At 52.3% G+C, this 20714-nt stretch overlaps 9 protein-coding genes across 9 annotated transcripts; 3 read left to right on the forward strand and 6 right to left on the reverse strand.

Annotated features, from left to right (window-relative positions):
- Positions 1-1309: 1309 nt before the first annotated feature.
- Positions 1310-2112, reverse strand: BU25DRAFT_351189 (HPP family protein; the record flags this gene model as incomplete). The annotated part of the gene is made up of 2 exons (XM_033703346.1): positions 1310-1816; positions 1867-2112. 2 exons carry the CDS (start codon positions 2110-2112, stop codon positions 1310-1312), a joined length of 753 nt encoding a protein of 250 aa, XP_033557184.1.
- Positions 2113-3346: 1234 nt separating this feature from the next.
- BU25DRAFT_442841 (uncharacterized protein) lies at positions 3347-4907 on the reverse strand (the record flags this gene model as incomplete). Its single annotated transcript, XM_033709325.1, has 4 exons — positions 3347-3564; positions 3829-4256; positions 4315-4684; positions 4734-4907. 4 exons carry the CDS (start codon positions 4905-4907, stop codon positions 3544-3546), a joined length of 993 nt encoding a protein of 330 aa, XP_033557185.1. The 3' UTR covers positions 3347-3543.
- A 1061-nt stretch (positions 4908-5968) lies between these two features.
- On the reverse strand, positions 5969-6890 carry BU25DRAFT_199846 (uncharacterized protein). The gene has a single exon (XM_033701090.1). The coding sequence runs from the start codon at positions 6675-6677 to the stop codon at positions 6207-6209; it is 471 nt and encodes a 156-aa protein (XP_033557186.1). The 5' UTR covers positions 6678-6890; the 3' UTR covers positions 5969-6206.
- A 1023-nt stretch (positions 6891-7913) lies between these two features.
- On the reverse strand, positions 7914-10332 carry BU25DRAFT_199870 (uncharacterized protein). Its single transcript, XM_033701091.1, has 3 exons — positions 10112-10332; positions 8459-10053; positions 7914-8412 (listed from the first exon to the last, which is right to left on the reverse strand). Exons 1-3 carry the CDS (start codon positions 10221-10223, stop codon positions 8056-8058), a joined length of 2064 nt encoding a protein of 687 aa, XP_033557187.1. The 5' UTR covers positions 10224-10332; the 3' UTR covers positions 7914-8055.
- Positions 10333-10873: 541 nt separating this feature from the next.
- BU25DRAFT_350925 (uncharacterized protein) lies at positions 10874-12732 on the forward strand (the record flags this gene model as incomplete). Its single annotated transcript, XM_033703333.1, has 4 exons — positions 10874-11025; positions 11085-11221; positions 11290-11958; positions 12008-12732. The coding sequence occupies 4 exons, from the start codon at positions 10874-10876 to the stop codon at positions 12730-12732; spliced, it is 1683 nt and encodes a 560-aa protein (XP_033557188.1).
- Positions 12733-12932: 200 nt separating this feature from the next.
- BU25DRAFT_351126 (pfkB family kinase) lies at positions 12933-13973 on the forward strand (the record flags this gene model as incomplete). The annotated part of the gene is made up of 1 exon (XM_033703344.1): positions 12933-13973. One exon carries the CDS (start codon positions 12933-12935, stop codon positions 13971-13973), a length of 1041 nt encoding a protein of 346 aa, XP_033557189.1.
- A 103-nt stretch (positions 13974-14076) lies between these two features.
- Positions 14077-16112, reverse strand: BU25DRAFT_401566 (DUF155-domain-containing protein). The gene is made up of 2 exons (XM_033705017.1): positions 14741-16112; positions 14077-14686 (listed from the first exon to the last, which is right to left on the reverse strand). The coding sequence occupies exons 1-2, from the start codon at positions 16059-16061 to the stop codon at positions 14214-14216; spliced, it is 1794 nt and encodes a 597-aa protein (XP_033557190.1). The 5' UTR covers positions 16062-16112; the 3' UTR covers positions 14077-14213.
- A 178-nt stretch (positions 16113-16290) lies between these two features.
- Positions 16291-18027, reverse strand: BU25DRAFT_414764 (regulator of G protein signaling superfamily). The gene is made up of 3 exons (XM_033707377.1): positions 17578-18027; positions 16844-17531; positions 16291-16790 (listed from the first exon to the last, which is right to left on the reverse strand). The coding sequence occupies exons 1-3, from the start codon at positions 17745-17747 to the stop codon at positions 16554-16556; spliced, it is 1095 nt and encodes a 364-aa protein (XP_033557191.1). The 5' UTR covers positions 17748-18027; the 3' UTR covers positions 16291-16553.
- A 309-nt stretch (positions 18028-18336) lies between these two features.
- Positions 18337-19567, forward strand: BU25DRAFT_414765 (uncharacterized protein). The gene is made up of 2 exons (XM_033707378.1): positions 18337-19092; positions 19139-19567. The coding sequence occupies exons 1-2, from the start codon at positions 18630-18632 to the stop codon at positions 19459-19461; spliced, it is 786 nt and encodes a 261-aa protein (XP_033557192.1). The 5' UTR covers positions 18337-18629; the 3' UTR covers positions 19462-19567.
- Positions 19568-20714: the final 1147 nt, after the last annotated feature.

Below are 20714 nucleotides of genomic sequence, written 5' to 3' on the forward strand. Positions count from 1 at the left end.
TTGTTTCGGCTTCCTTCCACTCATATGTAGATCTTTTATCAGCCGTGTACACGTTTTTTTGGCGCCCTTCTCAGTATATGATACCCCGTTTCGTTCTTGTAGGTAACGCCAGCTTGCACAGCAATATAGCAAGCGTCGTATGTTTGCGCACAAATAGTACATAGTCTGTTATTGTAACATTCAAGTTCCCCCACGGCGGTTGAACATATTGCGTATGCCATAGGCTTGTAACCTGGTGCGCACCTGCCTCGACTGGTCAAGATATCTTCACTTATTTCATGTCGCTGCCTTACCAATGCCACGCTAGACTGTCTCGGTAACCTGCGAGTATTCAACTTAGTGTCTTCCTTCACTTTCCCGCGCAGCCACAGTTGTTCTGCTATCTCAGACGTTCGCTTATTGTTACCACCACCGTCAACAACTGGTCTGGACTTACAACATGCCTACCCGCTCAGTTCGACGAGAGTGCCGCCGCGCAGATCGTCGCAATGTCAAACAACTTACCTTTCCACCGTCGCGCACAGCAGCCAACACAGCAACCGCCGATATCTGTCCCCTGTCGCCAGCCGCTTTTATGAACGCTGTCCCCATCGTCCGAACAATCGTGCGCTTCATCCTCATCCAAAAAAATTTCACCAAAAGCCAAGTCTTCGGTCTCGACATGTGGAGGGAAACACTAGAGCTAGAGAAGCCACCACCGTCCGCCCCCGACTATGACCAGAACGAGTACCACATCGCGTGCTTCAAAGCAATCGTCAAACTGCACAACATGCATCTGCGGGACCTCGGAGCGTTACAGCTACGCAAGGCAAGTCATCATGTGGGGGTTTGAGTGCAGTAAGGCGGAGGAGAAAAGGGATCCAAAGTTCATTGCACGGAGGAAGCTGGAGCTTGCGCAGCTCAACCGGATGACGCAGAAGCTGGTTATGACATTTGAGGAGAAGTTGCAAGGGTTGCTAAGAATGAGCATCTATTGGCGTCGCAGCACGAACGAACGTACGTTCTTGGTGCGCTGGAGATATTTCGAGATAACTTCGCAAAAGGTGTAGAGCTTGCAGATGAAGAGACGGTATCAGCCTTAAAGAGGCTAGGAGTGTAGCTTGCTGGGTAGCGAGTTGCTAATGCCATACGTTCGTTCGAGTGATATCAGTTGTGTAAGGGTATCATTACTTTGAGAGTATATCAGCGTGAAAGGTTATGTACTCCATAGTAAACTACTCTCCAGACTCAGCTCCATGCCCAAGATTGCCGGTTTCCCTCGCTAACAGATGCTATGCAAAGCGCTGATGTGAAACGAAATTCATAAGCACTACAACGGTCCCCTTTCCAGGTCGCCCAGAGTGTCGCCATCGCTGGATCTCTCGGTCGCTTTGTCTTCCACTACGGACTTTGGTGTAGGCGTCAATGGGACAGGTGGTGTAGGTGGGATTTGCGCTACCCAAAATTTCGGGTACTGTCGTTGAAGGTTGTTGACCAGACAGGCGCTCGCGAGAACAATGATGGACGACAGCAGGAGGACCGGCAGATAGTACCATCGCAAAGCCCAGATATGGGGATCAACGCAGGGGATCAAGGCTGTTGCGCCAGCTGGAGGATGAGTCGTCTTGGTAAGGTGCATAACCACCAGAGCGAAAGCGGTGGCCAGGCTTGCTGCGAGCCATTGTAGTCGTGGGTAAGGGTCTTCGTGCAAGTTGAACTGGAAGATAGTCGCTATAATAACACCGATAAGTCCGCTGAAGAAGTGGCCAAAGATCAGAGAACGTGGTTGCGCTAAAGGTACATCGATGGCACCATAACAAAGGATTGCAGAAGCACCCTGTCGTTGCGTTACTAACATGCTATTTTATATGTTCAAGGTACACTTACGAATGAGGCAACGATGGGTGGGACAAGATGTATGTTGTGGAAGTAGCTTGTGTGGCCAAACACGGCGATGATTGAAGCAACACCTCCCCAGGCACCGACGAAGCCCCAAAGACAGACAGTCCAGGTACGAGAAGGAGGTACAGATGTTCCTCGGTATCCGAGCCAGCGGCTAATCCATGTAGGTAGGTGAGCAAGTCCTCTCTGGATGACGCGCTCAGCAGGGACGAGGGGATCCCAGATCGGCATTGTGACCGAGGAAATCCAGCGACAGTGATTTCTGAGGTTGCCTGGTGATAGACTTGACGTCCACGGTAAAGAGAAGGGCGACTCAAGCCTGCGAAGAGGAGGCGAGAGGCCAAAAGAAAAGATTTGTGAAGCTTAAGTTGAAGGTAAACCCGGACACTAGGAAAGGAAGGCACAATGCCCAGACGTCACCAGCCCGGATCGAGACTAAGCATTATGCACCCCGGATTAACGGGTGTACCGGATGACAATTAGTAGCCTGCCGCGGACGCATAAACACTGTTGTCAAATAACAGCTGCAGAATGTTGTGGCAGCTCACCTTTACCCGCAGTGGTGAACAGCGAAACCGTCAACGCGATTCTCATCATCAACACCCTGAAACCAAAGGGCCATGTTCGTTAGCATGAATTCTACGAATAACGTGTTTTACAAGCGAGTCGTCAATACAAGCGAGCCGGCAGCCCCACCAACTTTGATCAACCACTTCAAGTCTTTGTACAATGCCTCAACGCTACGCTCCTCAAGTACCTCAAATGAAGCTGATATCCAACTTGCTATTAGTTCTATTAAGACAAAGCAAATTCAGTCTGAAAACTGCGCTGGGAAGCCTGCCCGATGTAATTGCCAGTCCAACTCAAAGAAGCTCACCCAGCTAGAGGAGGAGGTGATTATACGTTATATACTGGATCTGGATTCTTGTGGATTTGTGCCTACATATGCAGCTGTATGTGATATGGCTGATAAGCTGCTTGCTGCGCCCAGTGCAGGCTGTGTTGGCGTCCACTGGCCGTGCAACTTTGTTAAGCGTACAGACAGCCTTACAACACGTTTTAATCAAGCGTACGACAGGCAGAGAGCTTTATGTAGAGCAGACAAAGGCCAAGTATGACATCTGCAATGAGGATGTCTACAACTTTGACGAGGCTGGCTTTATGATGGGCAAGATTACAACTCAGCTTGTTGTAACAGGGTCAGAGAGGAGAGGAGGCCAAAGGCTGTCCAGCCTGGCAATCTCGAGTGGGCAACAGTAATCCAAGGAATCAAAGCTGGTGGGGCTGACAACTCGCTTGTATTGACGACTCGCTTGTAAAACACGTTAACGTTTGCCGCTTGACAGCTTCCGTGATAGGTATAGAAATAATTGTCAAAGGATGCGGAGGTATGACGCTATTAGGTAAGAGAAAGTATTTAAATCCGAAGTTCGCACGAGTGACCCATGACGAACGAGCAAAATCCGAATAACCTCAGCTTCAACCTCATCTTTGAGAGCTTCACCATGTACGAATCAATATAGTTGCGGTTCAACCTTTTATGGAATCACTTTTTTCTCTAACTAGCACCAGGAAATGCACTGACGACAAACTCACGGCGACAGCAGGTGATCACACAACGATAGGAGGAAGGTCCATTGGACTACACCGCGCTTTGCCTCCCTAAGCATCATATCCTTCTGTCTTCAATCAGCAGCCCCTTCTCTCTTTTCTTTTACTACATTTCACATCCAAAATTTCGTGGCATCGGACAACGAGAGAAGTGAAGAACAAGATTACATTATGGCGCTGTGAAGGGTCGAGGAAGCATACGTGCCCGCCGTTAACATCAAGTCATATCGTACAGCAACATCAATCATCCTGAGATTCCACCGATCAAACCGCTCGCGACGCGTTGTCGACCTGGCCTTGCCCTGCCACATTGTGCGTTGATCTTCCTCGCGTGACCTCCCCATGCTCGACCACGACGCTCCCTTTACCACTCACGCCATAGCCGCTATCCTCCCGCTGATCGCCAATACTTGGTAGACTCATGGCATTTACGAAACTCGGCGTGGTCAGGTCGTGCTCTTTCAAGATGCCCAGCTTCTTCAGGACCTTGTCGACTGTGCTCTTCAAACATGCGAGGGAGCATGCGATAATTCCCACGATCTCTTCCAATCTGGCCAGCATGGACGGTTTGATTGTGGCTTGCATAACGTCACCTTTACCGAAGTCGTTAAATGTGGTCATCTTGACGCATGCAACTGCAGTGGCGAGCAGACCAAGAGACATGAGAACGCAAATCAGGACTTTCTCGGTCGTGCTGCGATGAAGAGTTCGGATGAGACGTACAGGCATGAGTGAGAGGGTAAGGTCCATGACTATGTATACGGCTAATAAGGTCGATTAGCAACAACGCTTGTTAATGGTTATCAAGTCGGATAATCTTACCTGCGATAGCCCATCCATAGTTCACAATTGGCGTAGTGTTCCAGCACTTGACATCCGGAACAGTCTCCCAGTTGGCGCTTATCGGCGTGCATTGTCCGAACTGGATCACGATGTACGACGACGAGATCAGGACTTGCAGCCCAATAATGAGGTACAACGAAATGCGCCAAAACCTGCCAGTACCGAATCGTAGCAACGAGCAAGCTACCGACACACGAACGAGGCACAGCCCAATGATCCAGACTACTTGCAAAGCGAACTGGAGTCTGAGCGTCTCTTTGAGTGCCTCGGGTGTGAACATGTAGCTCGGTTTACCCCAGCCATGCGTGGCCGCTGCGATGGCAATTGCTGTGTCGGTCACAGAGAGCACCTATACTAATCATCAGCAGACAGACATCTAAAGCCACATTTGAATGTACCTGAGCAGCGACGATCAGCCAGTCGTCAAGGTACAATTTCCCCGTCCTTCTCAGACGTGTGTATATGCGCGCAACGACCAGCGCTAGCGCGACAGTACCAAGTGTGCACACTGGAATCAGATATAAGCCAGCTTTGTTCGAGGAATACCCCGGAACATTGACGGCATCGGCCATGCTGTCGTCAAGCAAATGCTAAACTTAAGAGATCTACTAAGATCCCTTGAGCGTACCGTCACAGTTGGCGAACGTGTGGAGAAGACAGGAAAGCGAATATTTGAAGTGAACGAACTGGATCAGAGCAGAAGTTTGGTACGCTATATTGAACGGACCGACCCTTGTCTCACGCCCTGGTCAGCTCCAACAACAACGGAGGAAGAGCGACCGAAGGCTTCGGTACCAACTCCTGAACGATACAAATAACACATATAGAGCCTCTGGCCCAAAGCTTATTATGCAGCATCCAATGCGAAATGAACACGGCGCCTCAGTACGATGTCGACACGCGCACGGCTTTAAGTTGAGATTTGCATGCCCTGCACGTTCAAATACCGGCCCGCACATCCCCCGGAACGCTGACATTCATTGGGTTTGGTGTTGTTCATTTATGGCCCAATAACGGTTAGGTGGACTGTAAAGTCACTTTATGATTCAGGATGCTTGGACGCCTGGAACACCAACGGCTGTACCCTTGTCCCGCGTGGATCCCCCTGACAGGCCATCACGACACCGTTGCTTGTGATGCGTTCAACTCCGTCATCCACGTTCTGAGTAAGCCAGAGGGTGTGATATCATACAATATGCTCCGAGCAGATACTTTGATCACAAGGTCAATGATTTGTTTATCGTTGGAAAGAAGCTCAGAGCTGTTGCTACGCGACATCGACTGTTACTCTTGTCCTGAACGAACGTCCACAGTTGGGCTCTATCTTATAGTCATCTTTCAAGTCTACACCAAGACTCCTCAAACTCATGGCTCGGTGACCCATATAATGGAATAGCTGAAGCCCTGCGATGCCTGCCCATCCACCTCGCTAGGAATCACGGGCGGTACACCGACCCAAGGCGACTCCACCGGTGACCGCACTTTCAAGAACGCTGCCTTGCCATACGTTGCTTCAGACAGCAGCTGTTGCGTCCTGCGTGATGTTGCATATCGCGGTTCCCTTAAATATTGGAGTAGGGTTGAGATCCTGAAGGATCAAGCTACATGACAGCAACGCTAGTACCAATTAGGTAATGGATACCGGCAGAAGCCTCCAACAATAAACAAGTCGATCAGCCGATTCCTCGGTGAACTTCGACTACGGTGCTGGCGCAAGATCAAACTCCTCGAGGTACTCATAGAGCAGCCATGCAGGCTCAAGCGGAAGACGTTCCATCGTGCGGCTTTTTCCACAATCGTGGTTCAGGTAAAAGGAGACGGAAGGAGACGAGGTGTAGTTGTGCGGTTGACTAGCGTGTTTTTGTAGCTAATCACAGTGTCGATAGGGAGGTACGGAGGTTGGTTGAACGCGACAATTCGCAGCAGTATCCATCGATCTTCAAGCTCGAACAGTCTACTCTATGAAAGGAAGCCAAGTGCTTAGTACCAGCTGCCAAATCCTTGGGGTCTCCAACAAGCTTCATGACAAGCTTGCACGCCAAAAACGTCAACTCGGCTCTGGCATTGATGACGGTGGCAGTGATGTCTAGAATTGAGTGACGACGTGATGGTACTGGTAAGCTCCCGAAAATCTCATGGTGTCTACCGTTAGTTCGCGTAAATTGAATGCAGTCCTGGCCGAAGACATAACTGCAAGGCAGAGTGCGCGCCGCTGGGTGCTCGTTGTTGTATGAATCCCAGCACCACATGCATTTGTCGTTCATGAACTTGTCATCTTCGTAGGCAGGGACGACATGCTTGCTGAAGACGCTGCGTGAGATTCCGAGAGACTGTTCTAACATGGCGTGGACTTGCTATGTCAATGACAGGCTAGCTCCTGGTTGATGGTGGGTCGAAAGAGATTGAATGCAAATAGCTGTGGTCAACTTTTAGTGGAGACAAAAGCAATGCTTATCTGTCAGAGCGCCCACAGCTGGAGACCTCGGGAATGTGCAGTGAAAGGGAACGATCTTTACCTATCCAAGAAGGAGGAAACACGGAAGTGCCGTTGTGACGGGTTGTATGGAAGTTCTGCAAATGCAATTACACTTTATGATCACTGTGAATACCAGTAAACGTGAAAGCGCGACGCTAAGACGCACGTGAACTTTACCGAGGGAAGATGAATACCTTGTCTTTTGCGCCTCACAGGACTCCTAACATTATACGCATCGAATCGTCAATACGGAAATGCCTATACCCTTCAAGAAAGAATTTCCCTTGCGCTCCTCAGATGAGATCGTCATGGAGACCTACTCGAGGACCAATACTTGTTATCTGAGTAAGTTTCCTCCACAATCGTAAGTACTTTTGTTTTGTGCTCGTTCCACTCAAAGAAAGGTGTCCTTACTACCTTCTGGATCTGCTTTCGATGAACTGGTGCAAGTCGTCGTTGGCGTGACCGATCCCAGGACTTTCTCAGTGCACAAGGATCTCCTAACACACTACTCAGAGCACTTCACTTGTGGGTTTGGAAGCCCACACTGGCTAGAGTCGGATGGGACTGTCCATCTCAATGAAGACGATCCGGAGATCTTCTGACTCTTCTACAATTTCATCTACACTAGGCATGTCGCCAATAATACGCGCTTGACACCTCACATCAACTACGAACCCAACTACAGAGTCGCTAGACCTGTCCGAATTATACCAGAGGAGAAAGAAACGGACGATGTTACGGAGTCGCGCGACGATGCGGTTCCGCTGTCATTTGGGCAGCTCGTCCAGCTCGCAGCCTTTGCGGATATGTGAGTGGTACTGCTACTGACGGCGACGGTCGGTGCTCTTATCGCGCAGAAGATTCTGTCGGAGTCATACATCCCCATTACATTCATAGAGGACATCATTGAGTTGTTGCCGAACCAGAAAAACCTAGCATTCTTCGTTGAGAGCCACATGTATAACAGGAAGGACTTTCGGTACTGCCGAAACTCTCTACCGCCATCCTTCGTTGCGGACGTGGCATTCCGTCAGACGGGTATCTACAAAAGCTTCCAGGATCCTACCACCAGGCCTATAATAAAGCTTCATACCTGCGTGGTACATAAGGGGTTTTGCGAGCCTGAGGGTGGATAAGCTCTTGCTCATAACGGGCGAGGAGGAGAGGCTGGTCTGAGCCTTGTTGTGGGTGCTGTCAAGTTTTCATTCATAGCTGCTACGTAGCTCATCCGGCAAGACCACTTATGCGTCTTGTCGAACATAGTAAGGAGAAGTATCCCTTATAATGTAGATCTGCCCGACCAGCACTGTAAGACCAACCACCATCGTGATGGCAATTATGGGCAGATTGACCCTTGCAAATTCAAGTCCACCAACACGAATATGCTTTCTGCCCAGAATGTCGCGCCATAGCATACCAGCAAGCGACGCACTGAACGCCAAGCTGAAAGCGCCGTAGTTCACGCCGATGGCCATGCTGTACACTGTGCCCCAGAAGGTTCTGTTGGATATATCTGTGCCATTCCGCATGTGTATCACCTGCCAGGACTGGATAACGCGGGAGAGCAGGATCGTGGTGCCGATGTTTGTGCCGGCAAACTAGGGTTTGTCAATCTTGACTCCTCGAGGATTGTGTTTGACTTACGTTGCAGAGAATGACAGACAGGAAACCCATGCCGCCAACGGCCCCCACCGTACCGGTCTTGTTCACCCAAGTATCCCAGCCATGCGCGAATACTGGAACCCATCCTTTCGTGACGAGTGCTTGCACCAGGACGAACATGCAGAATGCGAAGGGTAGAAGAGCTAGTGGTAGGTGGTTGAAAACGGTCATGGTTGTGGGGAATGTTTCCCGAGCCCACTGGTGTCTTTCCTTGATCAACGATTCGAGCGTCGTACGCTTCTTCTGGGTCGAATTCTTTAGGCGGCCCTCTTCGTTGACTCCTTGCTCTTTGTCTGTTGTGATCTGCAGCCGCTCGTTCGACGTCTGTGTAGATGTCGCCGCAGTCGGTGCCTGAGTTTTCTCATCGATGCTGCTGCTCGTATTGAAGGACTCGCCGTTTTGGAGCATGCTGGGCTCTTCCCGCACGATAGACCTTCTCCTTTTTGCCCTTTCGGCGTGGACGGTCTCCGCTCTCTGTCGACCCTCTTGGGCAATTCTGCGTGTCTCTTTCCTGTTTGTCCAGCCAAGTCCGAGATCGAAGATGAACAGCACGAATGCCGCCGGTAGTGTAACATAAAACACCGGCCATTCATGGGTGCCTTGAGCGACGGCATTAATCACGAGTACTGCGACCAAAGTCACGGCCATAAGTCCCGCACCGAAAATCGCGCCTTTTTTGTCGAGGAACGGGTTCAAGATCTCTTCAAGAGAGAGTTGCTTTTGTTCGTTGTCGCTGGCAGGATCGACGTCTTCGTCTTCCGGCTCACCTTTGGCGAAAGGAATGTTGGGGTTGACCGGCGGCTTGTTCTTGATCTCATCAGGGAGGTCTTCCATCTTGATCGAAGATGGGATGAGAGACTCATCGTGGAAGATGATGTAAAGAAGGAAAGGGAACAGTACGATGCCAGTGACGACTACTGGTACGACCATGTTGGCCGTGTATTTGATGAACTTGATACCGAAAGCTCCTGCCAGAACCAGATTTGTAGGATTGGAAGATACCAAAATGGCAGAAGCGATATTAGCGCAGGCGAATTGGGTGTAGATCCAGGCGCGAGGGTGCTTGATATTGCTCGATACGCGCGTCATGTACGAAAGGAAGGCAGTACCAGACAAGATAATAGGGTCGTTTCCGATGAAGGCTGTAAGCGCGAAGAAGAAGACGTAGAGGTAGAAGTAAAGCCTGTGGCCGACTTTACCGCCCTTTTGTAGAACCTTAAAGGCCAGCCATCTGATTAGCCCCGAGGCATCGACCGAGATAGCGATGTATGCCAACGACAGGAAGAATAGCATAATGTCGTACGGTACAATACTGTTGGCACCGATAGTCCCACCATAGACTTCTTCTCTACCAATGGCGGTAATGGCAAGTAGGAACAGATCAGCTATGAGCGGTGATGTGACAAAGTTCATGGGGAAGTTGAACCGTACAAGTGCGCCAGGTCCGGCACGTCTTGAAAAGACGTCATTCTGTGGTGGTGATATGATGCGCAATGCGCTTAGGGTCTTAAGCCAACCGGTCCACAAGATCCGAGGGGCGTATAGTGGTATGTGAAAACTGAAGAGAACATTGATGTCTGGAGTGAATTTAGCAATGCAGATCATCGAAAGGCAGCTGTGCGACTAGCGACTTACTGGTGAGAACGAAGACGATGAGGGTTATGATTGACCGCCATTCTCTGATCTTGCCGGTGGAGATGTCGATACCTTCGAGAGAGCCCGAGCTGCTCGCTCGCTCGTAGAGCATGTTCGTGGCTACTGGGACCCTTGAGGGCCAGTCAACTTGCGTCTGCCGACGACCGGTTCGCTACTTCCTTCTTTTTCTTTCAAGTACTGATTTGGAGTTCGCAATCGTTTCAGCACTGAGTTCATGCTCTTTAACTTGGCGTAAGCTTGTGGTCGCACATCAACCTCAGTTTTGTAGGCACGCGACACGTAATAGGCCAGGAAGAGGGTCGGTCAACGTTACAAACTGCAGGGCTTCACAAAATTATAACGCGACGCAAGCCCGGCAATATCTAAAGGTCGCACGAAAGATTTGCTAAGATCTGCTGAGGGCGGTGTTTGCGCCGCGGGCGCAGGCCAAGATCTGACAAGAAAGAGCGGCCAGAGGAGGGTGCACGGGCCCACAGATGACAACTTAGGCCGCCTCTCACTCGCCAGCTTCAGTCAGGCGTCAAGACTCAGCCTCCCTCCCTGCAGTTATGGACGACGAAAGTTCTCACCGGCGACGATGATGCAAAATCAATTGGCGCGTTGCCTAGGAGCCTCATTCTACTCAACCCCCATATTATTCCCACGAGGCTCACTCCTTCCGTTTCTACGTCTTAGCGATGCGAATCTCTCTTGTAGTGGCATCCCAGCTTCCCTTTCTGGTAGCGTAGCGCGCCCGCAGTCATGCCGGCTACTCCAGCGCTGTACGGTGTTTTCTCTCGAAGCATCGCAAATGCTACATCAACAAGCTCAGTCGTCAACGGTACTAGGCAAACACTAGACGTCGTGTGTGCTTGGCCAGTCTCCTCACAATACGGCGCTGGATCGCGGTTCTTGTACGTTCAATAACGACCACCATCTCTTTGCCTATAGACAGCTCACGTGTGCCCCACAGATACTACGTCCTGGTAGCCACCTGCGTGTTTCTACGAAAACATGAATGGCTAAGAAATGCTTGTCTTGCGGCTGCATTGGTGGTGCCCTCGATTAGTGCGCTTCATGGCATCGTGCTCACGTCCTACCATGTGAATGGTCGGTTTGACTCCTACCCCAAGAGAACCTACTGGTTTTCACAACAACGCTAACAACATCATTTCTAGGCGCAGTGGATCTAGACATCTACGGAGCCTGGCAGATCTGCTCAATCGCTGTGATCGCAGTGCCATTCACACTTCGAAGATCACGAACGTACTTCTACGATGCTGGACGAAACATCATCTTTCTGTGGACCATGCTCTTGATCGCCGGCCTTATAGCTTTGTGCGTGGAGTTTTCAAGAGTAACAGTCACCGACTGCAGCCACAAGGCGGCTGATGTTCCGTTACTGACTGTAGCCAACTTCTCTTATGGAGACACGACGTGTGGTTTGACATGCTCGGAAGACGAAGGCCCCTTCTCACCTATGCGAGGGGGGGCTGCGAAGAATATCTATGTCATCCCAGTGCCTAGCAAATTGAGCTTCAACGCTGCTATGCTCATTGCTGCGGGTGTTTGCATCCCAGCCATCCTGAGTTTGATCTTCACTTGGGATAAGATTCTCGAGATCAACTGGAAGAACCGACGAGAACCTGAACAACCAGATGAACAAATCGAAGGTGTGAACATCACTCGCGGTGAGATCAAAGGTATCAACAACAAGGTCAGGCTTTTCTTGAGCGTGATCGAGATGCCATTGTTCGGTGGAGCAGTAGTCGCCATCCTCATTGGCGGTGAACTTAACTTCTTCAGTAAGCAACTGATGTATCAGACCGAACCCATGGCTTCGATTGGTTCGTATTTCTACTCCACATGCATTACTTCGACTGACCTTCATGACAGGGCAATGGTCGCCCATTGCAGGTACTGTGATGGCGGCACTAGGCTCCTTATACATCGTGTGGGCCACAGATGGGGACATCATCATCTATGACAAGCCGAAAGTTCCAAGATCAACGTCTTCGCAATCCGACCATAGTGGACGGCCCCCGCTTCCACGAGGGCGTTCTTCAACCGCTCAGTATTCGCCCACGAGGACAGAGCAGTTTTTGCGCCATTCGAGCGACCCAAATGCCCTTCAGACAATACCAACGATCACTGAGCCAGGTCGTGGATCCAGTCCGGACGAACATATCGAGCGTGTTCCCGTTCGCGCCGATACAGCCAAGTCCGAGTCCAACGCAGGGCGAGGTAAAGTACGAAAATGGTTTGAAAAAGCCGGCGTCTACATGAGTGACGCTGCACACCGAGAACTAGATGTCTCTGACTACCGCGACGAGAAGGCACGCAGATACCCCTGGATTCCAGGCGAGGAACTCAAGAACAAGGACATCCATCGTACGAGTACCAACTACGACAAGAACAGAGCAGCCAGTTACGCATCTAGCATCAGATCTGCGCGCGAAGCTGAAGGCCGTTCCACTCCACCAGCAGAGACATCGCCGCAACCAGACGCAAGTCCAGACGCCATCAGCGTAGCCCCACGACGTTGGTCCACGCTTGAGGTTCCACCTCTTGTACACCATAGCCCTAAAGTCCCACAACGTGAGTGGAGTGGAAGTGGTTAAAGAGTACATTTAACGTTTGTGGAAATTGTTACAGAACTGCATCAAATAGAGCTTCGGACCTCAACTTTACTGATGTTCACCTATCGTACAGGCGTGTTTCCAAGGTGCACGTGCACGTGCCGCTTGATATTGAAGTTCGACGAGCAACATCCACCATGACTCCTTTCACAACAACATACAACAACAAAATCTTGTCCATCATGGAGGCCAACACCATATCACAAATATCATGCGTATCCCTTGGCATGCTCATTATGGACGAGATCCGAATGCCCAACAAATCACCCCTCCTCAACGTCATCGGTGGCTCGTCTACATTCGTCACTTTAGGCCTACGTCTCTTCGCTGGCTGCCCATCATCAGTGGGCTGTCTCATCCTCGCGGGCTCAGACCTCCCTCCAGAGGTCGAGAACGAGGTGCGAAGCTGGGGTACAACACTCGTCCTGAAGAAGGATGCTACAAAGCCAAGCTCGAGAGGCTTGTTGGTGTATGAGGACGACACTTTCGGACCCAAGACCTTCGAGTACGTAACACCACCTATACGAGCAAGTCCGAAAGGCCTGGAAGGGACGCCGTTACTAAATGCGACGGCATTCCATTTCTTCGGCCGCCCGGAAGAAATCATAGAGCAGGTACCGCAGCTGCTCTACCTACGAGAGGAGCAGAGCCCCGAGCTGCCTCGACCGTTTATTGTCTGGGAACCACTCCCGTCATCATGCACGCCCACCGCTATCCCTGATTTCCATGCAGCCTGCAAACTTGTTGACGTCATCTCGCCAAACCATCTCGAGTTCGCAGCGCTATTCTTTTGGGATCGAGGACATCAGTCCGATGGCGCTGGCACATTAGAGCGCCTCAAAAACCTAGGCAAAGTGTTTGTCGACAGCGGTATCGGTCCAGATGGCACCGGGACGATGGTGATCCGCGCCGGTGCTGACGGCGCTTTGGCACTGCGTCGCAATGAGCCAGCTGTCCACGTTCCGGCGTACTATGAGCACGGCGACGAGAAGGTGGTTGATCCAACAGGCGCTGGGAATGCATTTCTGGGCGGATATATTGCGGGGTGGCTACGCGAGGGCGATGTCAGGGAGGCTCTGTGCTATGGTGCTGTGGCTGCGAGTCTTGCGCTGGAGCAGATTGGGTTGCCGAGGAGGGGGGATGTGAATGCGGGGTTGGGTGAGGAGAGGTTGGAGGAGTTTAGGGCGCGGATGGAGAATGCGGAATGGACAGATGATGCATAGCCTGTAGATGATGAGAGAGAGGATGAAGAGACAGATGGACATGATAGATGAAATACAAGACAGCCGGTGATAGACACATGAATCCAATAAATGAGAGAATAGTACATAGTACATGCCTAGTGTATAGAAGCCCTATGTATGTATCCGAATCCTTAACGCCATCGCTATGTCTGAGAAGATGAGGAGAGCCACTCCTCTGTAAAGAGACGAGAAGGACTGCTGGCTCCACATGTGCACGCTCTACGCAAAAAATCCCTTGACAGCACCGGCCACCCACACCAATGATCTTGCCAGAAGAAGGCTGGGACCTGCGTATCCAACTTTGTTCATCCCATGCAATCCACCCAGACTGCTGGGCCGCTCCATACCCATCATCTCAATACCCCCATCCACGCCTCCAACGCCCGGCACGCCCTCAACAGGCGCCATCCCCTTCCTGCTATTCAGAATTGCAAACCTGAGAATGACCTCGAGACACGTAACGCAAATGCTGACCACGATCAAGAAAATAATAATCCAGGTGATGCGGGTCATCTTCTTGTCGCTGATGCTGTCGGACAAGATCTCGCCGAGGTCGAGGAAGACCTGGCACCGCTCGTTGAGGACCTGGATGCGCGGTTTGATCTCGAGGTATTCGCGGACGGCGGTGTAGAGCGGGTGCAGCGTGGGCTCGGAGTCCCAGAAGAATGCTGGGTCGTCTAGGAGGTTGGATGCTGCGGAGAAAACGATTAGCAAGTACCAAGGTAAGAGGGGAGGGGAAGGCGTACAGAGATTGACGTCTACGCGGGAGGTGAAGAGTTGCCCGATCATCTTGACGACGTCTGTTCGCCGCATGCCCAAGTTGCCCGTGAGCGCGAGGCGCTTGGGCACGTATTGTGCTGCCAGCATCGTGCGGTTCATGCCCTCTTCGAACAGACTCAGTTTCGTGCTCTGCGCGATCGCATGGCTCATGGCGAGTTTGATCATATGATCCCCGCTCTTCAGCGTGATCATATCGTTGTACACTCGCGGCCGCGGTATCTCAGGGTTGTACTCGAAGTGGAACTCCTCTGTTTCGAAATCGCTTTCTGTGAGCGGCCGGGTTGCAATCTGGATGCCGGTGTGGTTGAAGCTGAAGGTCAGGTCGGCGAGGATGTCTTTTTCCTGCTTCTCGGTGAAGTTCCAGAACACGACGACGCCGTAGCTGAAGACGAACATCTCGCCGAAGCTAAGCGCGTTTGGTGGGACGCGTGTGGGCTGCGAATCTGAGTCGCGGCGCTCGCGGTTGCTGTTGGTGTGGGAGAGGAAGTTGGGGGACTCATCGGAGGCTTGGTCGTCGTCGCGCACGTAGTACGTTTCTTCGTCGCCGAAGTAGCCTTCGTGGTGGTGCCGGGCTTCGTTGCGCTCAATCTCCTCGTCGAGGACAGTCTTTCCGCCGGGCGACTTGAGGGCGGGACTGCTGCGCACGCGGTAGCCTTCGCTAGCAGGGAGGAGCGGGAGGTGATAGACGCAGTACAGGCAGTCGTCGTAGAGCTTTGTGCGGGCATTGTGCGTGTCCTTGACGAAGGCGGAGGTGCTCTTCATTTTGTAGGCCTGGGCGGTGCAGTAGGCCGTGACGCGAGAGAGCTTGTCTGTTCGGCGGGCTTTGGGCAGCCGCTCTGCATAGCTCTTGTCTGTAGGGCCTACCTTGCGGCGGCCGAGCTGGACATCGGTGGGCGGTCCAGCGCCGTCGTCCTCGTCGAATTCGCCCTTCTCGTCTTCTTCGGCCTCGTCGGTCTCTGGCAGCAATACGAGCTTCTCGCTGAGCTTGCTGGAGCGCGTCGGCATGTGCGCGGGAATCAGGCGTCCGGACAGCTTGGGGTCGAGCGGATGGCGGCCGCTGGGGGTGCGATTGTGGTTGGCAGGGCGTGGAAGAGGAGGGCCACGACGCTGCTGCGAAGGGATGTCTGAGGCATACTGCAGTATATTATCCACACTGATGAGCCTTGCGCCCGTCGCTTGTCGTTGAAGAGCAGAAGATGGCCGCTGCTGCTGTCGAGGAGGCGAGTCTCGCGAGTCGGTCATGAGCACCGTAGGCCCGCGCTTGCTCTTAGCAGTAGGTGCGCTCATCGTGGGCGGTCGTCGATAATTGGCGTGCAGTCGTCGTCGTCGTCGTCGTCGTCGTCGTTGAGCTGCAGTTCGACATGTAAAGTTCGGCCGCGGCACGTCATTACCAAGTGCATGGGCCCCCTCCTCCACTTCATGCAGCCCTGCTTGAGCTCCACACGTCAACGGCTCGCCACGCGATTGCATGTCCAGATCACTCAGTTGGCTCAAATGTGGCTATAGGCAAGTGGATAGCATCGAAGACTATTGCATTGATACGCTCTGCGCAGACTGTCTAGTGACCGACCTGAACGCCATGCTCAGGACGAACGGCCTTGCCGAGACCAGAAACCCAATCCAACTAGACAAAAGAAACAGCTTCGTCCCAGCAGGGACTCAAGACTCTTCGCTCATAAACCCTCCCCTCCTCTTTTGGTGGCCCGCTGAACCGATTAGAAAGTAGTACGCCAGGTATTAAGAAAGATGCATTAAACATTGCGTGGAAAACGACTGTGCTCATAGCCGCTTCCCAGGGACGAAGATAAACAGACAGCACACTGCCGTCAATACGATGATGAACAGCACCAGCACCGTGATGGCTCGCCGAGTGAGCGTCTTCTGCACAAACGTTTCCCTAATCTTGTTGAAGTCGAAGAGCGTGTACTCGCTGTACCCGGCCAGTGCGATGAGTGGGTCGAGCATGTACTGGTGTGTGATGATGAGATAGATGGCGATGAAGAAAGGAAGGATGAGCTGTGACATGTTAGCTGTTGCACCAGTTTTCCACAGCGTGCAATGAAACGTACCCAACACCTCGTTGCTCGTGACATGTCAAGGAAGATGAGGACGAACGCCGTCCACACGGCAGCAAAGAAGCTGACTAGCCCTACTATGAGCCGAATCATCATGCTCTGCGGCACCAGGTTTCCGAGACCCTTGTTCTGCAGAAATCCAGGATACGCATCTCGCTCCATGGCTTGGAAGACGTAGTCCTTAGCTTGGTCAAACAGCTCCGGGTCTGATCGCTGATCTGGTCCTTCGATCGCGTTCTGCACGTCGTTGAGGATGCTCTGCGGGATGATAATCTCCCTCTCGGACCCGGGCAGTAGGTATGTGTAGAGGATCTTTTCAGCTGATGCACGCAGGTCCTCCCTGCGTGGCTGCGTGTTGTCTTGGGAAGACATCTGCCCTGGCGAGCTGGAGTCTCCTGGTGTCATCGCAAAACTACGATGCGGCGGGTCATGGCTGTGGTTGCTTCCCTGGCTGTTCTGGGGCGAGTGGTTTCTACTCGGTCGGTCCGACCTAAGGAACGCGGAGAGGCGCTGGTCGTCCATGTCCTTCTCGTTCGAGGGTCCTTCTCCAGCGTCATCGAAGGTTTGCATGTAAGACGAGCGCTTAGACGCCTTCTCAAGCTCCGGTGTGTCTTCAACCAAGCTCCTATGTAGGCGTCTGACATACAGACGGCATAGCTGAAGGTGTTGGGAGACATCGAGCCTGGTGTTTGTTAGCGACCGCCTCTTCTCTCGTATTGTGTTCCTACCAGAAGTCCAGATAATCGACCGAGCGCTGCTGGTCGCGCATGTAGATGTAGAAGGAGAAAAGATCGAGCGGTGCAACCGTCTTGCGGCTCAACACTTCGAACAAGGTCGGGAAGCGTTTTCGGTGGACATCCTGCCCATGGTCGACAGGTCGTGTGAGCTCGTCAGACATGGCTGCGACGTTTTCGAGAAGTTACGGTAGCGAAAGGCGCGCGATCGTGTCGCAGGAGGTCGAAGAATAGAGGGTATCGATAGACGCGGCGTTGGGCGGAGAAGGGCGTGGAGCCCGCAGCAACTGCGTGCGGACAGCGGTGGGTGAGCGAGTGGCGAGACAGCGAAAGGCCGAGAGGGGATTTGTTCAGGTGTTGAGCGAGCGGCGTGGGGTGGTTGGCGTGTTTGCGCGCCCCAATCGACGTGGGAATCGATGGTGAAGCCGGGAAATTAGACCAGACGTTGCGCAGTGACTTGGCGCAACGACAGGGATGCGTCGATGTCAGCCACCCGTCGATCGTTCCACCGGAGGGAGAGCCACAGCGTGACGCGATAGGAGAATCTCATAGACGCGAGTGCAACTAGTGGAATGGACGTTCGCGCGACAGTCGTGCGCTTGACTCGTGGGTAAAGCTGTCAAGTGATGATGTAAAGTGGACGTTCTGTGGAAGAAGAAGTGGAGAGCCTGAAACACAGACAATGCAAGGGAAGACAGAACTTTGTTCCTGCAGTAGCTCCTACCGCTTTATCAACGCTCTACACCACCACTGCAAGAATCCTACGGTAGGGATGCAATCGTATGAGTGCAGGCTGCTTTCTCACCCCGCCTGGACGCCTCCAAATATGCGTAGTCAACATGGAGTTACACCAGTGGCTCCAACTTCTCACTTAGTGCTCAGCCCTACTCAGGCAGCAGCTTTCACAGCCCAGTGGCTCAAACATATAAGGCGCTGAAAGGATGTAATCTGCCGAATGCATGTTGCGTGTTGGCACAACTTGTTTGGTCTTCCAACCCAGACATTGTTTTATTGGTCGTCCTATTTGTAGACTAAGAGCCGCAGCCATGGCTCCATCAATCCTACCCGAGGGCTTTCTTTCAGGCCCAGCGCCCAACCTGACCCGTACAGACATCGACCTGAAGAAAAGCGGCATCCTCACTGCGTACGAAAACCTCTGGGCTGTGGTCCTCGACGGGGTACTGTCAGAAGAAGAGTGTGATGTGCTCATTGCTGCAGCCGAGTCAACGACCGATGGCAAGTGGGAGCGTGCGCTAGTCAACATTGGAGGTGGTATGCAGGCCATGTACGAAGACACAAGGAAATGCGGACGCATCATATGGGACGACCGAGATGTAGTGGCGCAGCTTTGGGCAAGGATCGAGGGTGCAGTGCCCGAGATTCATGAGCTGAAGAACTGGCCGAGTGTCACAGGCAATGGGCCTGCAAAGAGGAATGAGTCGTGGAAGCTGACAAGGCTGAATGAGCGTATGAGGTTTTTGAAGTACGTGGGCGGAGAGTACTTTAAAGGTGGGCATCCTGTCTGTTACAGTTGTGTGGATGCTGACATTCGCAGCGCACTGTGACGGTACGTACGAGACGCCAGATGGCAAGGAGCGGTCGTACTTCACGCTACATCTGTATCTCAGCGACACAGACGACAGCAGAGGCCAGGAGCCGCTCAAAGGTGGCGCCACCACATTCCACTCGTATGATATGCAGAAGCGTGTCGATGTCCTACCCAAGTATGGCCGCGTGCTCTTGTTCCAGCACCGCTTCCTCCTCCACTCCGGCGACGACGTTATCAACGGGACGAAGTACACCATGCGAACGGATATAATGTTCGCAAAGGAAGCGGCGGAGGAAGCGGACTTTAAGCACCACCGTGACGACTTGTGAGACACAGAGTCGAAGGCCTGTCGTAAGACTTCATTTAGGCACTGGGCATAAGGCAATGGAGTATGTGTCTTTCGTTAGTAGTATCCCGGGAACAGCGGGAGGGGGGGGGGGGACGCAGTGCGCACTTACGTATGGAAAAAGAAAGTGAACGGCCTGCCTCGCCAGAGTAATCAGAATCGAATGATACTCTCCCTCTTTCGCCGAAGCTACTCGAAGTCAAGCACGCTGCGTATTGTACTACAGTGTCACTCCATTACAGAGCACACAATCTTCGCACCGACTCCCATAGGGACACCATATCCACCACACACAGTTTCCCATGCACAGCTTCTTGGGCCCTGAGCTTTCTGATGCCGAGTACAGACGTGAGTCACGCCAGGCCCTTACGGGCAGTAGTGCCGAAGCACAAAAGGTGAAGATTACTCCGAATTTCTCATCTGCAGGGTAGGACGACTGCAAGCAGTGTCTGTGTGGGTGCAGAGAAACGCAGCGTTGGTGAGGCAGGCCGTTGAGGGAAGAAAAGTTGGGCGGGGCGCCGTGGGGTTTTGTAGCTGCTGCCAGCCTCGCCGGAGGAGTCGGGCCGCGCTCGTGAGTCTACAACTACGACTTACCCAGACTACGAACGTCGACACACATCGTTTGAAGTCAATCTTGTTTGAACACCGTATTCAAGTGTTGATCAGCGGCCATTCTGCGAACTGATTTTCAAGGACAGTCATTCAAAATCTGAGCATGTACCAGGCTTTGTGCAGACGAACTTGCACTTTTGCGTGCTTTACTGACTTTAGAGACACCACACTCTTCGCTATGCCGCCAGAGCTTCGCACTCCTGCTAACGTTTCCTTGCCTACGAGGCCTTTCATCAGTAACATCAAGCACGCTTTTCCGTTACAGAAGCCACTTCCGACACGGTATCTTTTCATCTACAACATTCCCTACTATCCACTCCACTTACAACTCCCATCCAGTTTACTTTCAATCTCCAATATGAGTCTTCGCCACATCATCAATACCTTGGTCGACAAGTTTACCGGTCTGCCCTCCAAAAACACCTTTTGGAAGGATCACGTCCTGCCTGCCAAAGAGGATGCCCAGTTCAACAACAACAAGGACGTTCAGTGTTGGGCGAGTACACTGACGAGCATCCTGGCGTCAAGATGTCGTCCTGTGGCCATGTCTTCGGTTGTGACTGCCTACGCGAGACAGTCAACGGCCCTACCGGTGACTTGTGCCCCTACTGTAGGGTCAAGCTG

This window comes from Macroventuria anomochaeta (assembly GCF_010093625.1).
Source record: "Macroventuria anomochaeta strain CBS 525.71 unplaced genomic scaffold BU25scaffold_40, whole genome shotgun sequence".
Taxonomy (NCBI): Eukaryota; Fungi; Ascomycota; class Dothideomycetes; order Pleosporales; family Didymellaceae; genus Macroventuria; species Macroventuria anomochaeta.